The following is a 22,170-nucleotide window of genomic DNA, read 5'->3' on the forward strand; positions in this document are numbered from 1 at the left end:
TAACGGGTAGTGTGTGTTAGGCTTATCTTCGGGAATGAGCCGGTCTCACCCCCACCACCAACAAACCACTCGCCCCCCTACATCCCATCTCTCAAGGTCACGCGGTTCAACCGCGTGACTACCACTCACTCACTCACTCCCTGCCTGCCAGCCTGCCTGCAAGCTAGCCTGCCTGCCTGCGCCTGCCAGCCTGCCTTTCCCTCCCTAATTCTCACTACTTCCATCCCTTCCTGCCTACCTCCTAGCATCTCTCCCTACCTCCCCCTCCCTCTTAGCATCTCTCCCTACCTCCCCCTCCCTCCTAGCATCTGTCTCTCCCCCTCTCTCACTGATTCTCCCCCCCCCCCCCCCTCATTCATACTGCCTCCCACCTAAGCTCCATCGTCCATCCACCCACCAGTCAGCCATCACTGATGCAATGCGTGCATTTGGAGCCAACATGGTGCACAGATGTTTCTTGATTGTGCAGATATGTAAAACAAAAGCACAGAATGAACATTCCAGCCTTATGGCAATTCAAAATAATAGGAATAATAGGCCGTGAATCTGTGAAGTCACAGTGGGCAAACTGGACCATCGCCCACCCACCACCACAAGCCGGCGTGACGCTTGGTGGACCCCTTCCTACCCGAACTTTGTTCGGGTAGCATGACTCCCCAACCCCAATCGGGAAACTGGAAGTTTCGGATAACTAAAGTTCGGAAACCAAGTGGTGCTCTGTATTACACTTGTCAATGATTCCAGTCTATAATTAAGGGGGTCATCCCTGCTTCCACTTTTGTAGATTGGAACTATGTTAGCCATTTTCCACACATCGGCTACAACTCTTGTAAACAGGGATGCCTGAAAAATCAGTTGAAGTGGAATGCTGAGCTCAGGTGCACATTCTCTCAGAACCCATGGTGAAACTCCATCTGGACCAACTGCTTTGTTCTTATTTAGCTCCTTGAGTATTTGTTCCACTTCGTCTCTAGACACCTCTATGTGCTCTATGTTGTTCTCTGGAATTCTTATTGTATCTGGTTCCCTGAAGATTTCATTTTGTACAAACACACTTTGGAACTTTTCGTTTAATGTTTCACACATTTCCTTTTCATTTTCCGTGAATCTATTTCCCATTTTCAACCTCTGAATATTATCCTTTACCTGCAATTTGTTGTTTATGAATTTATAGAATGGACCTGGTTCTGTTATACATTTGTCTGCAATCCCTTTTTCAAAATTTCTTTCTGCCTCTCTCCTCACTGCCGTGTAGTTGTTTCTCACATCTTTGTATCGCTGGTATGTTTGGGGGTTCGGCCTCTTCCTGTATTGATTCCATTTTTGTGTCTTTTGGTCTCTGGCCCTCTCGCACTTTCAGTTGAACCAATTCTGTTTCCTAGTTCTGCTTCTCTGTTTTGGTATAAATTTTTTTGTGCCTTTATCATATATTTCACAAAACCTGACATACATCTCATTCACTTCCTTGCCTAACAACAAGTCTGTCCAATTATACTCACTAAAAAAATTTCTAAGGTTGCCATAATGTCCTCTCCTAAAGTCAGTTTTTTCATTTGCATCGACCGTCATATTTTCTTCCAGATTATAACGCATTGCATACTTTATTCCCAAAAAGACATGGTCACTTTTACCCAAGGGAGGAAGGTACTGAATGTCAAATATTTCTTCCTCCTTCCTGGTAAATATCAAATCTAGCATTTAGGGAACGTCCCCTTCTCTCATCCTCGTAGCTTGTTTAACATGTTGATACAAGAATGTTTCCAGGATGAGGTCTACAAATTTACAGGTCCACTTGTGCGGTCCACTTGTGTGTTCCACTTGTGTGATCGAACTTGTCATATGGGGGAACTATTAATTGTAATCTGTGATAGAATGAGAAAGTTTTCCACCACTCTGTGAACTCTGTCCCAACATTGTAAGTTTGTGGACCTCTTGTGCGGTCCACTTGTGCGGTCTACTTTTGTGGTCCACTTGTATGATCGAACTTGTCATATGAGGGAATTAATTATAATCTGCGATAGAATGGGGAAAGTTTTCCGCCAGTCTGTAAACTCTGTCTGGACATCGTAAGCAAATCCGAACATCCCCCGCTTCGGCGAACCATTGTTCGCTGAACCGGGTGAGTAAATCCGGCCTGAAAAGTGTGCAAACTAGCTAGAGATTCGTTGAATCGGGGTACGTTGAATCGAGGTTGTACTGTACTCTGCCTGAGCTTCCCTTGGAGTGTAACCATGGCTAAGGGCCCTGGTAAACCCCACAGGGGCCCCGTGGTCCTATGGATGTGACCCCTGAGTCCCCCCTCGCGTTTAGCGGGTTTGACGGTTGATCTGTCCCCTTGTCGCAGGGTGACACTCACCTGTTTTGCCTCCGCCTTACTGCCTGTTGGGTCGTTGGTTCTTTTGATCCTGAGTCGTGCGACGGGTGTCGTCTGTACGTGCTCCCTTTCACCCAGGCCACTGGTCATGTTAAGCGGGTGCAGGCGGCTGCGGCGTTGCATGTTAGGTTTACTTTGCTACAGCGCTCTAGGTTGGTTGCGGCCCCGGATGCCCCAAGATTGCCCCGTTTTGGTGGTAAGAGGTCCGGACTTGGGAGTGGATGTCTCTTCGGCTCTGGTTCCTTCCGCTCCTCCTAGTCCTTTCCCTTCTGTTATGCATACTTCCTGCTTTGTTTCCGGCTCTGACCAGTAGGCGGGTTTCGGGGTTGGAGCAGGGTCTGGTTGGGTTGAGACTCGGGCAGTCTCGGATTTTTTTCCTCTAACGGTGTGACGGTGGAGGCATTCGAGCCTGTTCCTTCAGCCATGCCATATGGGTCTGACCAGTGGGCTCCCTTCCTTAGTGTGTTGCATGGCTGCCCGGCTTTTCCTTATGAGGCTGGGGCTTTGGGGGTACAGCTCAGCCCCGGGTCCTGCTGTCTGGGTTCCTGGGATTGGGAAGGGGTTGCCTGGGAGGCTTCGGCCCCGTTTTTGCCCCGCTTGGGTCTTTGTACCCTTGGTGCGGGGCTTGCAGTTCCTCTGTGTGGGGGATTTTCCTTCCCCCTCTGCGTTCTTGTTGGGTCGGGTCTACCCCTCCCTGAGTTCGGTTCCGTGTTCCTTCGTGTCCGTCGGTTCTGTCATTCCTGGGGGTGTTTCACCCTTTTCTCAGGACATAAGAGCGTACGAACAAAGGTGACTGCCGTAGGCCTATTGGCCCGTACGAGGCTGCTCCTATTTATAGCCACCCAATCCTTCTCATGTACATGTCCTTCCCTCATTTGACACAATTGTGGGAACCCAACCTGCCACTACGTTACGCGGTATTTGGTTCCACATATCGACAACCCAGTTACCGAACCAATTTATACCCACGTTTTCCTCATCCTTTTCGCGCTTCCATTGCGATACTGTTCCCTTTGTATCGGGGTCCGTGCATGTCCCTGGTTCAGGGGTGTCTTTTTGTCCGTTTGTGCCTCCGTGCATTTGTGCTTATTTGTCATGATGCTCGTTGGTGCCCAGACCTCTTCGTAAATTCCAATATTCTTGGACCGTCTGTTGCCTTCCAGTGGGGTTTCCTCCTAGTCCTTTTTCGGGCTCGTTGGTTCCCTGCCGCCCCCTTGTCGTCTTTCGCCTTATTTTGTTTTCACATCGTCTCTCCTTCCTGTTTTGCCGTTCCTTGTCTTCATTACGGTGCTCACAGTGCCGGCTGCCTAGCATCAGTTCGTAAGCTAATGTCAACTGGGATAGACGCTTCTCTGGCCTCAGTTTCCTAGGCGGTGTTTGCCTTGTGTGGCGTTCACTGCCGTGTGTTGTGTTGTGCGGTGGTCAGGTGTTCCTCATCAATACCAGGGCTGCATGCGCTTAGGGGCTTCCTTCCCTAAGTGCCCTGTGAGAATGCCCCTGCGTGACAGGGTTATCTTCCCTGGGGCGTTTGGGAACCTTTCCGTACAGGTTCCTGCTGCTCGGCATTTGCCTCGCCCTTGGGGCCAGCTGGGGCTTGGGGCCCTTGTTTGGCCCTGGATAGGGACTGGTATTGTGCTGGTTAGGGCATCAAGGTGTTGCGCGACCTGCCACCTAAGTGGCGACCGGTTCCTGTTGCCTCTGGAGACGGTGTACTTTTGCGGGGTTTTTCTTTTGTTTTTATTTTCATTTGCCTGGTGGGGGTCTGCCTAGTGTGGCTATAGTTCCACTGGTAGTGTTTGGTGGCCCTCTGCTAGGCCCCTGTGATTGTACACGTCGCAGGGGTTTTCAGTGTTGTCCTCCTTTGTGTCCTTTGTTGTCCTTTGCTCCCTGCATCACTCTGAGGGGGGGCCAGGTTCTGCCTCTGGTATCCAGTAAGCAACAAAAGCTATGTGACTGATGACCCTAAACTAATACTGTGTACTGTACTGTAGCACCATATCGGTATGGATAGCTTTAGGGAGCCTCCGGGGTTCACCCAGAAACTGGCGTTTCATTACATTCAACTCTGTTTTTTTTCAGTGCAAAGGGGATTGGTGGGGGGCCAGGCCAAATTGTAGAGTGAAGTTATTTATGCTTTAGGATAGTAATTCCATAAAATTATCATCTTTAATGGTGATGTTATAATGTTTATCACTAATTATGAACTCATTGTATATAACTTGAAAATGAGAATTAAATTTTAAGTACTGTATACAGTATATATCATGCTTGAGCCAAACATTAATATATTGGAATTCATATGAGTTTTCAATTTTCAAGTGCTCTTTCTCTTACAGGAACACGGTTTGCTCGATATGATGTTCACCGTTGGATGTCGTACCACAAGCACGATGGTCTTAAGGTATTATATCCTAATGGAATGGAAGATTCTTTTGGAGACATGATTGAAGTTTGTTTCAATAAGAAACGTGGGAGTCATACAAATCTATGTGATGGTGCCATTAGAATTGTTTATAAATTGAAAACCAATTCTGTATTTCATGATATGAAATGTCAAGATGGCAGTGGGAATGATAGACACAGAACTAAAGCAGATGTTGCATTTCATATCGTTCAGTATATGGAAAACCTACCTTACTGGGTTGAAGAAAACATCAAACATGATCAGGAAGTAAAGAACATGAAACTTAAAAAGCTGGAGGAAATGATGAAGACAAAAAAAGATGCAGAATTGGCAGAAAAGGAAGCACATGTTTCACACGTTGCTGCCAGCAGTTTTGGCAGACGAAGGAAACCAAACAGTCGCTATCTTGATCTTTACAAAGTTGAGTTATCAACAACAAATATATCTATCTCTGATGATGAAAAATGTGAGAATGATTATGAAGCAGATGAAAATGATGAGATTTTTTTGGGAGAATCATTTGAATCTCCTGGAATAAGTAGCATTAATGGATTCATCAAAGGACTTAAAGGGAAATCTTCAAGAGGAAGAGGACCTAGACATGGAAACAAAATTTGGATGGCTGGTTATGGTTTAGAAAAAACTAAGCCTAAAAGTTCCTCATTATTCAGAATGTGTGATGATGATGATAACCACGATATAAACATTGATAAATTCAACGATGAAGCTGGCAGCAATGAATTTGTCAGGGCTTGTGAAAAGAGAGGGGCTGATGCCCATGAGATGAAACATGAAGAACTTCCTCAGCTAATAAGTAAGTGTATATTGTTACCATTTCTTATCATTTTGCTTAAATATGCCTTTGCTTAGCAACTATTAATCCTTGTATTAACCCTTCCACTGCTCAGGGGTCTTGAGGACATTTACACCCCTGTGCGCAAGAAAAAAAAAAATTCTAAAAAATTATTTCGTCTTCTTAAAATGTTAATTTGTGTTCCCTGAGCATGGGGAAAAAAAATCGTAGGTGACATATTTTGGGAGCAATTGACCGAGGAAGTCTGGCAAAAAGTGGGTGTTGACAGAGCGGTCGTCAGAGCCGGTCAGCGTCACCCGCGCTGACAGGTGGGAGTTGCCACAAAGATATTATCACTTAATTGTTTCAATGTCTCCGATTGATTTTTTCTTAGTTTTTTTGCAGTAACATTATTCAATAGTGTGTATTGTAATATATTTATATAATAAAAGTGGTGAATAATCGCTATACTCAAAAGTATGGTGTGCATATTAGTGATTCATTTATTATGTTTATAAAACAATAAATAAATAGTTGTGCTGCTATTACACTCTATACACAGGTTTATATAAGTATCTGCATGTTTTGTTCATCATAACAAACCACTAAGTTGTTATTGAGAGTCAAAAAGCAACGAGGAGTTACCGCCACACACCAGCCAGCCACTCGCTGCCACTCCCTCAACAACACCTCATTAACCCACTTTTTCCTCCCACCATCCTGTTTTATATTTTATTCACAATATACAGACGCTATATATAAGAATCTACATGTTTTGTTCACCACAACTGTACAACTAAGCTGTTATAGTTAGTTCAGGCACTAAGAGTCGTCGCTATACACACAGTCAGCTGGCGGCTGCCTCACTCACTCAAGGTCACACGCACTAAACTTTTTTTCCCCCCAACAATATTGTTTGCAATGTTATTACACTATATACACATATTATATATAAGTATCTACATGTTGTATGCACCGTAACTGTACACCTAAGCTTGTAGAGTGCCCAAAGAGCATAGTAGCCACCCTCTGCACAGCCAGACAAATCATGCAGACGATGTCACCTCCGTCAACCAAATTGCTCCTCCCAGCATAATCCTTTTGCTGTTAGTACACTAATACACACATTATATATAAGTATCTACATTTGTGTTCACCATAGAGAACCACTGAGCTGGTATGGTGAATGCAAACAATAACAGGTGGCCACAACTACTAGAATATGCAGTGGTTGTGTGGTGCCCATATCTTAAGAAGCACATCAATAAACTGGAAAAGGTGCAAAGACATGCTACTAAGTGGTTTCCAGAACTGAAGGGCAAGAGCTACGAGGAGAGGTTACCTTGAGGTTACCTTGAGGTGCTTCCGGGGCTTAGCGTCCCTGCGGCCCGGTCGTCGACCAGGCCTCCTGGTTGCCGGACTGATCAACCAGGCTGTTGGACGCGGCTGCTCGCAGCCTGACGTATGAGTCACAGCCTGGTTGATCAGGTATCTTTTGGAGGTGCTTATCCAGTTCTCTCTTGAACACTGTGAGGGGTCGGCCAGTTATGCCCCTTATGTTATGTGAGGTTAGAGGCATTAAATATGCCAAAACTAGAAGACAGAAGAAAAAGAGGTGATATGATCACTACATACAAAATAGTAACAGGAATTGATAAAATCGATAGGGAGGATTTCCTGAGACCTGGAACTTTAAGAACAAGAGGTCATAGATTTAAACTAGCTAAACACAGATGCCGAAAAAATATAAGAAAATTCACTTTCGCAAACAGAGTGGTAGACGGTTGGAACAAGTTAGGTGAGAAGGTGGTGGAGGCCAAGACCGTCAGTAGTTTCAAAGCGTTATATGACAAAGAGTGCTGGGAAGACGGGACACCACAAGCGAAGCTCTCATCCTGTAACTACACTTATGTAATTACACAGTCAGTAAAAGATGCAATCTCCCTCCGTCCCTCAGCATCACTCCTCCCACAGCGCTAATTATTGCAACAATCCTGCTATTATCACAACCTTGGTTATTTATATCACAGTCAGGGGCCATCTGTAATACTGTCATCACTAAATAATAGCAATTATATATTTATTTTGACATTTTTCGGGGATGCTGTGTTCACAAGCTGAACAGCAATGCTGTTTGCTCATGCTGCATGCACCAGCTTTGGTTGCTCCAGCAGTACTGTGCCTCTCACACCTGAGAATATTGCCTACGATTTAAAAAAAAAAATGGTGTCTGTTTACAAGAGCCCTGAGGAAGCTAATGTGAACCCCATGTAGCCGTGGGCCATTTGAATTGTGCCTGGCACCCTATGGTGTATATGTACGCCATGCGCACAGTGGGACATGTTACTCATGGTGTATATATACGCCATGTGCAGTTTTAGGGTTAAGTAAAGATAATGTCTTCTCAAAGATATAATAACATAGGATAAAAAGCCAAGCTTATGTATTTGTGAAATTTATGTAAAGGTTTACAACAAGTCTTTTGCATTCCCCTGAGTGCTTTGTCGAGGTCTAAGTATGTGGTTAGGACGAGACTTACATCTCGACGACTAAAATCAACAAATCCTTGTATTATTTTCAGCACAATTTTAATAATGTAACTACAGTATTCTTATAAATTTTGGGATGAATTTTAATTTGTTGGGTATGTTTTCTTCAGTTTGATGATAATTGCTACTTACTGTTTACATTGGGGCCTCGACTTACGATGCTAATCCGTTCCCAGAGACGGATCGTAATTTGAAGCGATTTTTCCCATAAGAATTAAAGGGAATTGAATTAACCCGTTCCCCACCATCCAAAATATTAACATGCAAATACATTTTATACTGAATACAATGTTTTTCTGGGGGGAGCCCTGTCGGCTCCACGGACCTTTACCGGCTGATATGCTAATGTCAGACTTTGGCATCAGTCATGTGTATGGAGTTCTAGGGCCTACCGGGGACCATGGCCTGAACCTGGCCCCCTCAGAGAGGCAAGGGGAGCAATGGCCTATAGAAACCCCCGTGTGGTAGGAAGCATTCTATGTTTGCCATCGACCGGGTCAAGCATCCAGAAAGGTAAGCATTCCAAAACAAACCCCTATTCTGGTGAAAATTGCTACCTAAAGCCGAACTAGTGGATAGAACTCTTCAACAGAAAACTAGGAAACGAATATGATGTCATACGTCACCGCGCCGCTGTCTGCGCAGCTCCCCCTTCCCCGGGAGGGGGAAGGGGGAGCCCCAGACCTCCCACGCCGGCTATCCACCCATCAGTTCTTCGGCTGATGCTATAGGCACCTGTTATGTGCTCCGGCTCCAGTAGTTGTTTCAGCACTGTATCTAGAATGTGGTGTCTGTTTTCTAGGTGGTGCGTGAGCCGGGAGTGATTCTCCAGTACTCGGGCTGCATGCGCCTAGGGTTCCCTTCCCTAGGTGCCCTGTAAGTACTGCCCCTGGGGCTTGGGGCCGCCTTCCACAAGTTCCTTGGGTCCTGCCCCTGCTTGGCCGTTTACTGCTTGGTTTTCGGCCGCTCTTTGTGTGCTCGGGTGTTCTGTCTCCCTTGTTTGCCTTAGAGTAAGGGGCAGTTTTTGCACTGGTGGGGCACAGGGTACTGTGCAGCTTGTCTTTACCAATCATAGCAGCCGGCTCTGTTCCGCTTGGGTACGCTGTCCTCTTGCGGGGTATTCTTTTTCTTTTTGTTTATCTACCTGGTGGTGGGGGTCTGCCTTCGTTCTTGCCCCTTGTGTCCCTTGTGTTCTGAGTATTTTCTGGTGGAACCCCCCTGCTAGGTCCCCGTGAGTGTACATGTCCCGGGGGTTCAGCTCTTAGAAAGTTGTTTGGTAATTTTGGGCTTTGGGTGCCGGTTAGCAGTACCCTGCCTGGGATTACCTGAGCGCGAGTCCTTTTATAGTAAACGCTCGGGACCCTGGGAGACCCCTGGGGGCGCACGAATCCGATGGATGTGACCCCAGAGTCCCCCCCTCGCTTCCAGCGACTTTGAGGGTTGCTCTCACCCTTTGTCTCTGGGTGACTCTCTGTTTTGCCTCCGTCTGCTGCCTGTGGGGTCGGTGACACCTTCGACCCGGAGTCCTGCGAGTTTGAATGCTCGTTGTGGCTCGGTTACCCAGTTGTGCTGACAAAGCGGGTGCGGGCAGCAGGGGCGTTGCACTTGAGCCTTGATGGTGGCAACGTTCTAGTGGTTTCCTCCCCGGGAGCCCTGGGGCTGCCCCGTTGTAGTTCGTTTTGGGACTTGGGGGTGTCGGTTGCTTCGGTTCCATCCACGCCCATTTGTCTTTCCCCTGGATCACCCTTCCTGCCTGCATCTTGTTCCTTCCCGTCTGTAGGTTCGGGGCAGGGTTTTTGATGGTGTTGAGACTCGGGCAGTCTCGGGGAATTCCCCTTCCGGGGTAGTGACGGGGGCATTTGAGCCTGTTCCTCCAGCCGTGTTGTATGAGTCTGCCAGTGGGCTCCCTTCCTTAGTGTTTTCACGACTGCCCCGGTTTTCTGGTACGGCCGGGGCTTTGGGGGAACGGCTCGGCCCCGGGGCCTGTTGTGTAGGTTCCCGGGGCTGGGGAGGGGCTGACTTTGGGGGCCTTGGCCCCGTTGGACCCCGTGGGGTTTTTTATCCCCCTCTAGACGGGGCTTGTGGTTACGCGGAGTGGGGTCTTTCCTCCCCACTCGCCGTACGTGCTGTTGGGCGTCGGCCCCTCCCCGGGCTCGGTTCCTTGGCCTTTGAGTCGGTTGGTTCCGTCCTGTGGGTGGATGTTTCCTCCCACCCTTTTTCTTGACGGTGTTTTCGTCATGTTTCCCGTTCGATGGGGTTCTACGAGACTTGTGATCTTGGGTGCGCCTGCGCCTTCGTGTGCCTTCGGGACTAGTGTTGGCTTCTGTGTTCTCGAGGGTTCGGGAAGGTTTTCGCTACTTCCCGCATTATTGGAACGTCTGTCGGCTCCTCGTCCTTGTCGCCGTTTTGGGCTACTTGTGGCCCGGTTGGGCTACTTGTGCCCCGGTTGGGCTACTTGTGGCCCGGTTGGGCTACTTGTGGCCCGGTTGGGCTACTTGTGGCCCGGTTGGGCTACTTGTGGCCCGGTTGGGCTACTTGTGGCCCGGTTGGACTACTTGTGAGCCGGTTGGGCTACTTGTGAGCCGGTTGGGCTACTTGTCGCCCTGTTGGGCTACTTGTCGCCCTGTTGGGTTCCTTTTTGGGCTCTTTGCTTCTTTGGCCAGTTTTATTGTTCCTGCTTCCTCTTTTGGCTACTTGTCTCGTGCAGTAGTCCTGGTTGGCGCCTTCCCGCAGAGAGGGTGTGCGGTTCGGCCAGCGTGTTATGCGCATGCGCCGTGGAGTTTGTTTTGGTCTGGGCGGTGTTTCAGTGCTGGTGTTTTGCGCTCTTTTTGCTACAGTGCTTCGCCTCTCGTTCTTCTCCCTGGCTGCGGTATGTGCCCCTTCGCTCCGGGGGTGTCCTGGTTCCCAGTTATGGGGAGGACACCGCGGTTTTTCCTGTCATGGGTGTGGACCGCCTCCTTCACCTCTCCCTGCTCTTCTGCGGGTCCGGCAGGGTCTGTCTCTGGCGTCTTCACCTGGCGGTGCTTCCAGGTTCTTCTGGGCACGGTTGAGTCGTGTCAAGTTCGTGCCACCGTTTGCCAGGTGAGTTTCTGCGGTCTGGCATCTTTTGGCCGGGCGCTGGATGCGGAGTTGTTTATATACCTGTCTTTATTTAGGTATATTTTTGTACGACTGAGACCATTCGCACACCAGTGACTGTCCCTTTTTCAACCCTTCCTGTCCAACCCATGCTGGAGTCATTCAGTGGACCCCACCTTTTTTTAACACTTTAATGCGCCTGGTTATCGCGAAAAAAACTCTGCGCATTGTGCGCGCGGCGTTTTTTTCTCTTGAGCGTAAACACCAAACAGTGTGTAATCTTTTCACTCTCCTGACACCAATTCTCGAGCTACATATTTCCTTTTGGTATCAATGTGTTGGCAATAAAATTCTCTACAAGATCATATGTATAAAATGTAACCAAAGCATTAGCTATTCCACCACGAAATAAATAAAAACGTAGATCACTCACCGTCTCGCCGTACGCCCAAACAGCAACAAAATGTTCATACTCTTTTGTTTGTTGTCAGCTCCACATTAGTCCTACAGCGTTAAATTTTATATCACTGAACTCGCAATAAAATTCTGTACACAGACATATGCATATAAATGTAGAATCATGATCGCGGCCAACACAAGAGTGTGTGAAGTGGGCGATTACTCTCGTTGTGTCACCAACTCCATAGTCTCTCCTCTAAGTTACAATACAATGCCGTTTCTCAAATAGGCACTGTGCCTATTAGAGAAAACAGAAATTTAATGGCAAACATATTCATACAAACCCCAAGTCGATCGAGTAGTATATACCTACTATAACACGGACCGTAAATGTACGACGCGACCCCACAATCGCTAGAAAAAAACCGCCCGTACATCCAAGTGAAGGGTGCATGAAAGTGAGGTGTGGGGGTTGTAGGGTTGGTTCTGTACTCATCTGGTAAGGCTCCTGGCTGTGCTTGCAGGGTTTGAGCTCTGGCTCTTGGGTCCCGCCTATCTGGTATAACTTGCGGGATAGTACCAGTGGAGTGCAGTGGTGCTATTGGCACATTTGGGGAACACTGTATTACCATCAGAGGTCTGTGCTTGTTACACGACCTACTTGCGAGCATAAGCCTTCTTGCTGGTTCGTCCGTGGACTTCCAGGGCACACTAGCCTGTTTTCGTATAACAGTTCCGGCCCATCCTGGTTGTGGGGGTATGTGGGCCGGCGGACTGCTCCTAGCAGCTGCCTGGTGGGCCACCCTCTGGCCGGTCTAGCCTGGCCTTGGGCCGGGCATGAGGTGTAAAAGAGCTCCCATTACCTCATTCAGCGGGTATCGAGCGGGGTTTCTCTGCCGTCGGTCGCCTGGTGCAGGTTTCTGGGCCTGCGGGGTTTTGTCGTGTCTCCGTTGGCCCTGTCTGGGGTCGGCCCGCTCCGTTCTCTGCCTTTGCAGAAGGGAGTTGCTATTTACATGTTGCATGTTGCAGTGGTGCCTGTTGCTGCTGCTGCACGTGTGCATTGGTACCGTGTTTCATGGTGGCGTGTCGTTGTTCCTGTGTCCGGTTGTGGTGTGGCACTTTGCTGCTGTTTTGTGCCTGGGGATTGCGTGGGGGTTTTTCTGTCCCTGCCTGATTGTCTACCCCTGGTTGTTTTCCTGGGGATTTGTGCTTCTGCTCTTTCTTCCTGCCTCCTCAGCAGCAGGGGTGTTCTGCGTGTGTTCTTGGGGTTTTTTCAGCCTGTGTCCTGTGATGTGCTTCTTTGTCTCGGTCTATTGCAGTTGTTCATACCCCTTGGTTCGGGTACTGCTCTGGCGGCGACCCTTACGCCTTCTTTGGTTTCCTAGCTTGCCCTGCCGTTTTTTTTTTTTTTTTTTTTTTTTTTTTTTTTTTGGGGGGTGGTCTTGCGATGTCTCGCGTCGGACCCATCGTTTCTGAACTCCTGGCGGGCTTGCATGCTTTGGGGAGTTTTTCTGTTCGGCAGACGTTCCATCTCCTTGTGCCGCCTGGGTTTCGGTGGTCGCGCCTGAGATCTTCCCGCGGCTCCGCCTTTTCCTGGGCTCGGAGGGGCCTTGTCGGGGCTGCTTATGTTCTGCCTCGCGTTTTCGCCTCCGGTTGGTGGTCGGGTGGCTTCGTGGTAGGTGTCCCACCTGCGTGCTTCTCTTGGCGGCAGTATGGGGTATTTTGTAGGTCCTTCCTTTTCCTGTCCCTTCTTAGGTGGTTACTCTTGTTAGCTTGGTTTACTCTCGGCTTGGTTTTCTGGTTGGGGTTGGGGGCCGTCGTCTTGCCACATACTGGTGCCTTTTTTCGTGCGGCGCTGGCGGAGCCGCTTCAGCTTGCTTTCGGTCTTGGTGTTGCTTCTGCACCGTTAGTAAGCTGTCTTGTGCGTCGTTTCACCTCCGGCCTGTTCGTGCACCGCTTGCACCATCCTGGTCTCTGGTCAGCATGCTCTGTCGTCTCCTCGGTTGGTAGTGCCCCTTCGGTTCCGGTGTGTTTTTTCGTCGGCTCTTTCCTTTTGGCCTTTGCCTCTGGGGGTCGAGTCGCTGAGTTTTCTTGCTCCTTCGGTTTTAGCGTTTTGGTTGTTCGGTGGCAGCAGTCTCTATCTTTTCTGGCGTGGGATAGGGCTGCTGCGTTCTGGAGGGGTCCAGGGTTTGTTGGTGCTTCGTTGGTCGGGCCGGGGGTGTGTCGTGTTTTGTGTTCAGTGGCGGCCCTCCGCTGTTGTTTGCGTGCCACGGCATTTGGGTCCGGAGCGTGTTTTGCGTTGATCCGGTTCTGTTCTTCCCGGTGCGCGGGTGATGGTGTCCCGGGTGGTCAGCAGTGTTCTTGCGGCTAAGCTGCCTGTGTTCTTCCCTCATGCCTGTGGTGTTCGTGGCTTCGCTGCTCTCGCTGCCGTCTGGGCGACGTGGCCTTGCGGTCTTTCGGGCATGGATTTTTGGTGTTCGTGCAGGGGCCTTGCTGCTCGTTCTCGTGTTGTTCCCGGGATTTTTCGGGGCTGTGGCGCCTTGGGTTGGCGTTTGCTGCCGGTTGTCTTGCCTCCGTGGGGGGTGCATGGTGTCCGCTTCCCGGCTCTGTCCCTTTGACCTTCCTCTGTGGGTAGTTAGCTCCGGGGAGCCGACGGGGCTCCCCTCAGAAAACCAGCATTGAATGTAATGAAACGCCATTTTCTGGGTGAGACCCGGAGGCTCCCCGGCAACCCTCCCTCCCTCCGGTCCGCGGTTTTTCGCATGTTTTGACATCCAGCCTCAGAACTGAGGGGTGGATAGCCGGCGTGGGAGGTCTGGGGCTCCCCCTTCCCCCTCCCGGGGAGGGGGGAGCTGCGCAGACAGCGGCGCGGTGACGTATGACGTCATACTAGTTTCCTTGTTTTCTGTTGAATTGTTCTATCCACTAGTTCGGCTTTAGGTAGCAATTTTCACCAGAATAGGGGTTTGTTTTGGAATGCTTACCTTTCTGGATGCTTGACTCGGTCGATGGCAGACATAGAATGCTTCCTACCACACGGGGGTTTCTATAGGCTATTGCTCCCCTTGCCTCTCTGAGGGGGGCCAGGTTCTGGCCGTGGTCCCCGGTAGGCCCTAGAACTCCATACACATAACTGATGCCAAAGTCTGACATTAGCATATCAGCCGGTAAAGCTCCGGGGAGCCTCCGGGTCTCGCCCAGAAAATGGCGTTTCATTACATTCAACGCTGGTTTTTTGTAACTACAATACAGTACCAAAGTTTCTCTTACCTTTATGGAGGGCTCTTGATGGTGTATGGAAGATGGTGATGAGGGGGAGGAGGAGAGATGTTACTGTTTGGAAGGGGAGTTCCCTTCAATTATCACATCAGGCAGTGATGTTTTCTCTGGGGTACTCTCTCTCTCTCCTACGTTTTGCCTGAATACCACTAGGACCTGGTTGTGGTTCAGTGCTTGTTTGTCTCACTACAAATTTGTCAAGAGACATTTGTTTTTCCCTTCTTTTTAACATTTGTCTGTAAAGATGCATCACAGTGTCATTGAATAGGTTAAGGCAACGACCTACTGCAGCTTGATTTGGGTGAGTCGTTTCAGCAAAGGTTTGCAATTCTTCCCATGCTGCACACATTTTCTTAATTGTTGAGGAAGAGATATTCTGTACTCTTGTTTCTGCTCTATGATCATCCTGACATGGGTTTTCATATGTTGAGCCTTACCACTGACTTTCCTGGGACTCATAGCGTGTTATATAATAATTACTTTAATGTTCAAAATGCAAAAAATCACCACAAAAGTGGAATTTCTTATAGACGCGATCGTCACTAAGCAGGCAGCTGTAGTAAACTGAGGTAGGTCGGCCGTGTGACTGGGAACTACGCGCTCAGTCGACCCGAACGTGTACCAACAAATATCGGAAGTCGACGACACCATCGGATGTCGAGTCGCATTTTTCGATGAAATTTACATCGTAACTCGAAATTATCGTAAGTAGGGGCAATCGTATGTCGAGGTGCCACTGTATTGAATTTCTTTCTGTGGGGAGCCCCTCCGGCTCCCTGGAGCTATCGGACTGATATGCGCAATATTAGTCTGTGGCATCAGTCAATTGGAGTTCAGCCTACCAGGCCAGAACCTGGCTCCCTCAGAGAAGCACAGGTAATAATGGCCTATGGAAACCCCCATGTGTTTGGGAGCATTCGATGTCTGCCGTTGACCAGGGTTAGGCACCCAGAAAGGTAGGCATAACAAAACAGACCCCACTTGGTAAGAAATTTGCAACCAAAGACTGAGTAGAGAGGCAGAACTCCCCCAAACCCAAAGAAACGAACAAACAAGCAAACGTCAAAAGTCTGTCGCTTCGCCACTTGTCTATGCAGCCCTCCCCTCCCTGGGAAGGGGAGGGGGGAAACTCCAGACCCCCTGCTCTGGCTACTCACGCCTCCAGTTTGTAGGGTGATGCACTCTGGGGCGTTCATCGATTCTGGCCTCGATCCCTTGGCAGTACTGTATTTGTGCCTTAGTGGTATATCCTGCTGTTTGTGATGTAGTGGCCAGGTGAAATTAGAGTACTGGGGCTGCATGTGCTTAGGGTTGCCTTCCCTAAGCACCCTGTAAGTACTACCCTTGGGTCCTAGGGTTACCTTCCGTAGGCCATCGGGACTCCACTTTCGTAGGGGTTCTTGCTGCTCAACATTTACCTCACCCTTGGGGCCAGCTGGGGTTTTCTTGGCCTTTGTTTGGCCTTAGGTAGGAAGTGGTGGTGTTGCTGGTTGGGGCGCAAGGTGCTGTACAGCTCGCCTACCTACGCGGCTGCCGTGTTCCTGTTCCTTCGGTTGATGTACTTTCGTGAGGTTTTTCTTTTATTTTTGTGTTTCTTGCCAGAAGGGGGTCTGCCTTGTTTGGCTAATAATTCACTTAGGGTACATTGGTGGCCCTCCCCTAGGCCCTCGTGCTTGTATACATTGCAGGGGTTCAGTTTTTTTTTGGCTCGTCCCCCCCTTTGTTAGTTCTTGGGTTTAACCAGCTTTGCAGCACCTTGCCTGGCCTTCCCATAGCAGACAGCCTATGGGCCATGGAAAATCCTGTTGGGGCTTGGTTGACTAATGGATGCATCGTTTGATCTTTGATGATCTTGTATCATGCCAAAGGGTCAAGGACACCTTTGACCCCAGAGTATTGTGAGACGTGTTCTCTGCTCATGTTCCAATTTACCCATTCTATTGTCACTGAGGTTCGGGTACAGGCAGCATCCGCGTTGCATGCTCGGTTTAGGTTGCTGCAACTTGCTAGATTGGTTGCCTGCTCGGATGCACCGGGGCTGCCCCTGTTTTGGGTACAAGGACTCAGACTTGGGGGAGTTAGTTGCTTCAACTCTGGTTCCAAGTCCTTCCCCAGTTGGCGTTGTTCTCCTTGCTCTAGCCCTTTTCTCCCTGCTCTCGGCTCCCAAACGTCTGAGGGTTTTAAAGTCAAGGCGGGGTTTAGTTGCCGATGAGACTCGGACGGCTTTGGGGGCTGCCTCATTCAAGTCGGAGACGAAGGCATTCGAGTCTGCTCCTCCTGCTGAAGCTTCTGGATCCTACCAGCAGACCCCCCTTCTTCGCTGCCTCTTCCCTCGATTCTACCTTTTCTTCATGGGGTAGAAGGTTTGGAGGACGGCTCTGCCTTGGGGCCCTGTTTGGAGGCTCCCGGGGTTGAGGAGGAATTGACCTGGGGGACTTTGGCCCTCTTTGATCCCACTTTGGTTTTGGTGCCCTCATCGTTGGGTTTGTTGTTGCAGGGGGAGGGTTTTCTTACCCCCCTTTCCAGTATGATTTGGGGTCGTCTCCTCCCGGGATTTGGTTCCGGGTTCCCTTGGGTTGCTCAGCTCCTTTCCGGAGGTTTTCTGCCTCTTCAATCTCGCCTAGGGAGATTCGGGAGACTATTGCAGCTTACCTCCTGTTAGACCCGGATTTTGCCTCTGTAATTACCTAAGTGTAGTTACAGGATGAGAGCTACGCTCGTGGTGTCCCGTCTTCCCAGCACTCTTTGTCATATAACGCTTTGAAACTACTGACGGTCTTGGCCTCCACCACCTTCTCCCCTAACTTGTTCCAACCGTCTACCACTCTGTTTGCAAAAGTGATTTTTCTTGTATTTCTTCGGCATCTGTGTTTAGCTAGTTTATATCTAAGACCTCTTGTTCTTAAAGTTCCAGGTCTCAGGAAATCTTCCCTATCGATTTTATCAATTCCTGTTACTATTTTGTATGTAATCATATCATCTCTTTTTCTTCTGTCTTCTAGTTTTGGCATATTTAATGCCTCTAACCTCTCTTCGTAGCTCTTGCCCTTCAGTTCTGGGAGCCACTTAGTAGCATGTCTTTGCACCTTTTCCAGTTTGGTGATGTGCTTCTTAAGATATGGGTACCACACAACCGCTGCATATTCTAGCTTTGCCCTAACAAGAGTCGTGAACAATTTCTTTAGTATATCGCCATCCATGTATTTAAAAGCAATTCTGAAGTTAGAAAGTGTGGCATAGGCTCCTCGCACAATATTCTTTATGTGGTCCTCAGGTAATAGTTTTCTATCTAGAACCACCCCTAGATCTCTTTCTTTATCAGAATTCTTTAAAGATTTCTCACATAATATATAGGTTGTGTGGGGTCTATGTTCTCCTATTCCACATTCCATAACATGGCATTTATTAACATTAAATTCCATTTGCCAAGTGGCGCTCCATGTACTTATTTTGTCCAGGTCTTCTTGAAGGGCATGACAATCATCTAAGTTTCTTATCCTTCCTATTATCTTAGCATCATCAGCAAACATGTTCATATAATTCTGTATACCAACTGGTAGATCATTTATGTAGACAATAAACATCACTGGTACAAGAACTGAACCCTGTGGTACTCCACTTGTGACATTTCTCCAGTCCGATACATTGTCTCTGATCACAGCCCTCATTTTTCTATCAGAAAATTTTTCATCCATGTTAGAAGCGTACCTGTCACTCCTCCAATATTTTCCAGTTTCCAGAACAACCTCTTTATGTGGAACTCTGTCGAAAGCCTTTTTTAGGTCCAGATAGATGCAGTCAACCCAGCCATCTCTTTCCTGTAATCTCTGTTGCTCGATCATAGAAACTGAGTAAATTCGATACACAGGATCTTCCAGATCGAAAACCATACTGCCTGTCTGATATTATATCATTTCTCTCCAGGTGTTCTACCCATTTAGTTTTAATTATTTTTTCCAATATTTTGCCTATTACACTTGTCAATGATACCGGTCTATAATTAAGGGGGTCTTCCCTGCTTCCACTTTTGTAGATTGGAACTATGTTAGCCTTTTTCCACACATCAGCTACAACTCCTGTATACAGGGATGCCTGAAAAATCAGTTGAAGAGGAATGCTGAGCTCAAGTTCACATTCTCTCAGAACCCATGGTGAAACTCCATCTGGACCAACTGCTTTGTTCTTATTTAGCTCCTTGAGTATTTGTTCCACTTCGTCTCTAGACACCTCTATGTGCTCTATGTTGTTCTCTGGAATTCTTATTGTATCTGGTTCCCTGAAGATTTCATTTTGTACAAACACACTTTGGAACTTTTCGTTTAATGTTTCACACATTTCCTTTTCATTTTCCGTGAATCTATTTCCCATTTTCAACCTCTGAATATTATCCTTTACCTGCAATTTGTTGTTTATGAATTTAAAGAATAGACCTGGTTCAGTTTTACATTTGTCTGCAATCCCTTTTTCAAAATTTCTTTCTGCCTCTCTCCTCACTGCCATGTAGTTGTTTCTCGCATCTTTGTATCGCTGGTATGTTTGGGGGTTCGGCCTCTTCCTGTATTGATTCCATTTTTGTGTCTTTTGGTCTCTGGCCCTCTCGCAGTTTCTGTTGAACCAATCCTGTTTCCTAGTTCTGCATCTCTGTTTTGGTATAAATTTTTTTGTGCCTTTATCATATATTTCACAAAACCTGACATACATCTCATTCACTTCCTTGCCTAGCAACAAGTCTGTCCAATTATACTCACTAAAAAATTTTCTAAGGTTGCCATAATGTCCTCTCCTAAAGTCAGGGTTTTCATTTGCATCGACCGTCATATTTTCTTCCAGATTATAACGCATTGCATACTTTAATCCCAAAAAGACATGGTCACTTTTACCCAAGAGAGGAAGGTACTGAATGTCAAATATTTCTGCCTCCTTCCTGGTAAATATCAAATCTAGCATGGAGGGGACGTCCCCTTCCCTCATCCTCGTAGCTTGTTTAACATGTTGATACAAGAATGTTTCCAGGATGAGGTCTACAAATTTACAGGTCCAGAAATCTTCTGTTTTAGCTTCATATGCTTCCCAGTCTATGGATTTCAAGTTGAAGTCGCCGACTATCAACAGTCGTGAACTATCGTTATCCGCTCTCGCTATGATCTCTCTCATTATTGTTATAAGACCTTCTCGTTTACTATCTAGCTCCTCCTTTGACCATGTGCTGCTTAACGGTGGACTATATGCATTTATGATCATTAGTTTATCATCCTCATGGCAGATCTCTAGTGCTATTATGTCAACTTCTTGTGGATTGGCAGTCACTATTTCGTTCACCTTTAGGTGTTCTTTCACCAGCACAGCAACGCCACCGCCTTTCCTGATTTTTCTGTCCCGTCTCCAAATTGAGTAGCCCCTTGGGAATATGACCTCATTTAAAATAGCATCTTCAAGTTTTGTCTCCGTGAGTGCAACAATGTCTGGTGTCTGCAGCTGTATTATATCACTTAACTCCAGTATCTTTGATCTTACTCCATCTATGTTGGTGTATGCAATCTTGAGGAACTTGTTCCCCCTCTTCTTATTTTTCACTCCCCCTTTCTCTAATGATTTTGTTGGTTTGCCTTTATGTACCACTTTACTGGCCTGCCTACCCCTATCACTTTGTAGAAAAAAGAATTGATTTCTTCTTCATTCCTGCTCTCATTTAAACGTTTTGCCTCGGCGAGGTTCAGTTTCAGCTTCTCCCTATCTTCTTTTGAAAGATCTCGTCTTAACGACCACACTTTCCTATCCTCATCACTTTGTAATTTTCTAGCATTCCTTAGTACTTCTTCCATCTGTTTGGCACCATTCTGGGTGATCCTCAAAGATCAATCTTTTCCTTTTACGTACTTTCCAATCCTCCTGTAGTCACAGACATTCTCTATGGTTGTAAGACCTTCCACGAGGCCAACAATTTTATCTACTACTTTTGCTTCTTCTACAGCTCTTTCTGACCTAGATGTTATCTCCTTTTCCTTGCAGCCAAAAATGATCAGGGACTTACTCCGATCAACTGTGTTTTGCACCAACTTCGGGTTAGATGCCAATTCTTTCCTCACTTCTAGCCTAATGTTTGTTTTATCTTGGTTGCTGCAGTGTTTGACTTCCTTGACTGCTTCTTCTATTTTTTCCTTCTCCTTGGCCACTTGTGCATAAGTGAGTTGCATATCTTTCTTGCACTGTTCTATTCTCTGTGTAACTTCCTCCATCTGTGCTGACAAAAGCTGTTTCTCCTGTTGAAATTCCCTACCTAACCTATTGTAGTCATTTATGTTTAAATTTACTTTAACTTCTTCCAAAGCTATTTTCAAGAGTCTATTTTCTTCTTCCATGGCTTTGCAATTTGTTTCCAATTGAATCTTATCCTTGCGCAAGTCTTTCACTACACCCTCAAGACATACAACTTTGCTATTTAAATGGTCATTACTTTCTTTCAATTTACTAATTATTTCTACATGAGAGGTCACAATAGTATCTGATTTTACCACCTTGTTGTATAGACTGGTTATCTCAATGCTTTCTTCACTGAATCCAGCAAAATCAAGCTCTGTTTTGTATTTCCTCTTGCAGGTGGCCATCTTGAATGTTGTTCTCTGCACTGGAAACACTAGGGGTAACTTTTTCTCTCTGTGATGGATCCGTCTTGATTTGAGTTTGATTCTTCTTCCGAATTGGGTGCGTTATGAGATCCCAGAGTCTTCCTAGCTTGCAGACTGCCCTCTTCTTTCCACATGGAGCATATCATGAGTTTTGTTGGACCCGCACACTCGAATGGCAGGAGGCTGCTACTGTTCAGCAGGTTTACCTTGGGGGATGAGTTTGAGTGCCTTAAACTCTGGGAGGCGCTTGCCTTAACCCTTAAACCATGGATGCGGGACTGCGCACCACAGCTATTTATGTGTGGGAGTACCGCACAAGATTTAAATAGCCTACGGGTTAGAGGGGGACACCCATACGCTGCCCAGGGGCGATAGTAAACAGATGCCATCTTGGAAAAATATCCAGCGTAGGCCGCCATTTTTATGGGGGGGGGGAGTGGTCAGTTACCCAACAGACACCATGGTGAGCACATCACGTCCCAGTGGCTGACTGCGCTCAACACACCATGCCGCCTGACTGAGGATGAAATTCATACAAAATTTTTTTCTGATGTTGAGGGGAATTGATATTGATGACTCTGACATACCTTGAGGTTACCTTACTTTGAGGTGCTACTGGGGCTTAGCGTCCTCGCAGTCCAATCGTCAACCAGGCCTCCTGGTTGCTG

The 22,170-nt window shown here is 47.5% G+C and overlaps 1 protein-coding gene across 4 annotated transcripts in view; it reads left to right on the plus strand.

Moving 5' to 3' along the window:
- Positions 1-22,170, plus strand: part of LOC123761800 (uncharacterized) — a 653,931-nt gene that overhangs the window by 17,619 nt on the left and 614,142 nt on the right. For all 4 annotated transcript variants that reach the window (XM_069330457.1, XM_069330459.1, XM_069330458.1 and 1 more), the window contains one exon: positions 4,711-5,592. In XM_069330457.1, coding sequence (XP_069186558.1) covers positions 4,711-5,592 — 882 coding nt within the window. The remainder of the gene's footprint in view (positions 1-4,710; positions 5,593-22,170) is intronic.

This window comes from Procambarus clarkii, chromosome 24, assembly GCF_040958095.1.
Source record: "Procambarus clarkii isolate CNS0578487 chromosome 24, FALCON_Pclarkii_2.0, whole genome shotgun sequence".
In the NCBI taxonomy this organism is placed as follows: Eukaryota; Metazoa; Arthropoda; class Malacostraca; order Decapoda; family Cambaridae; genus Procambarus; species Procambarus clarkii.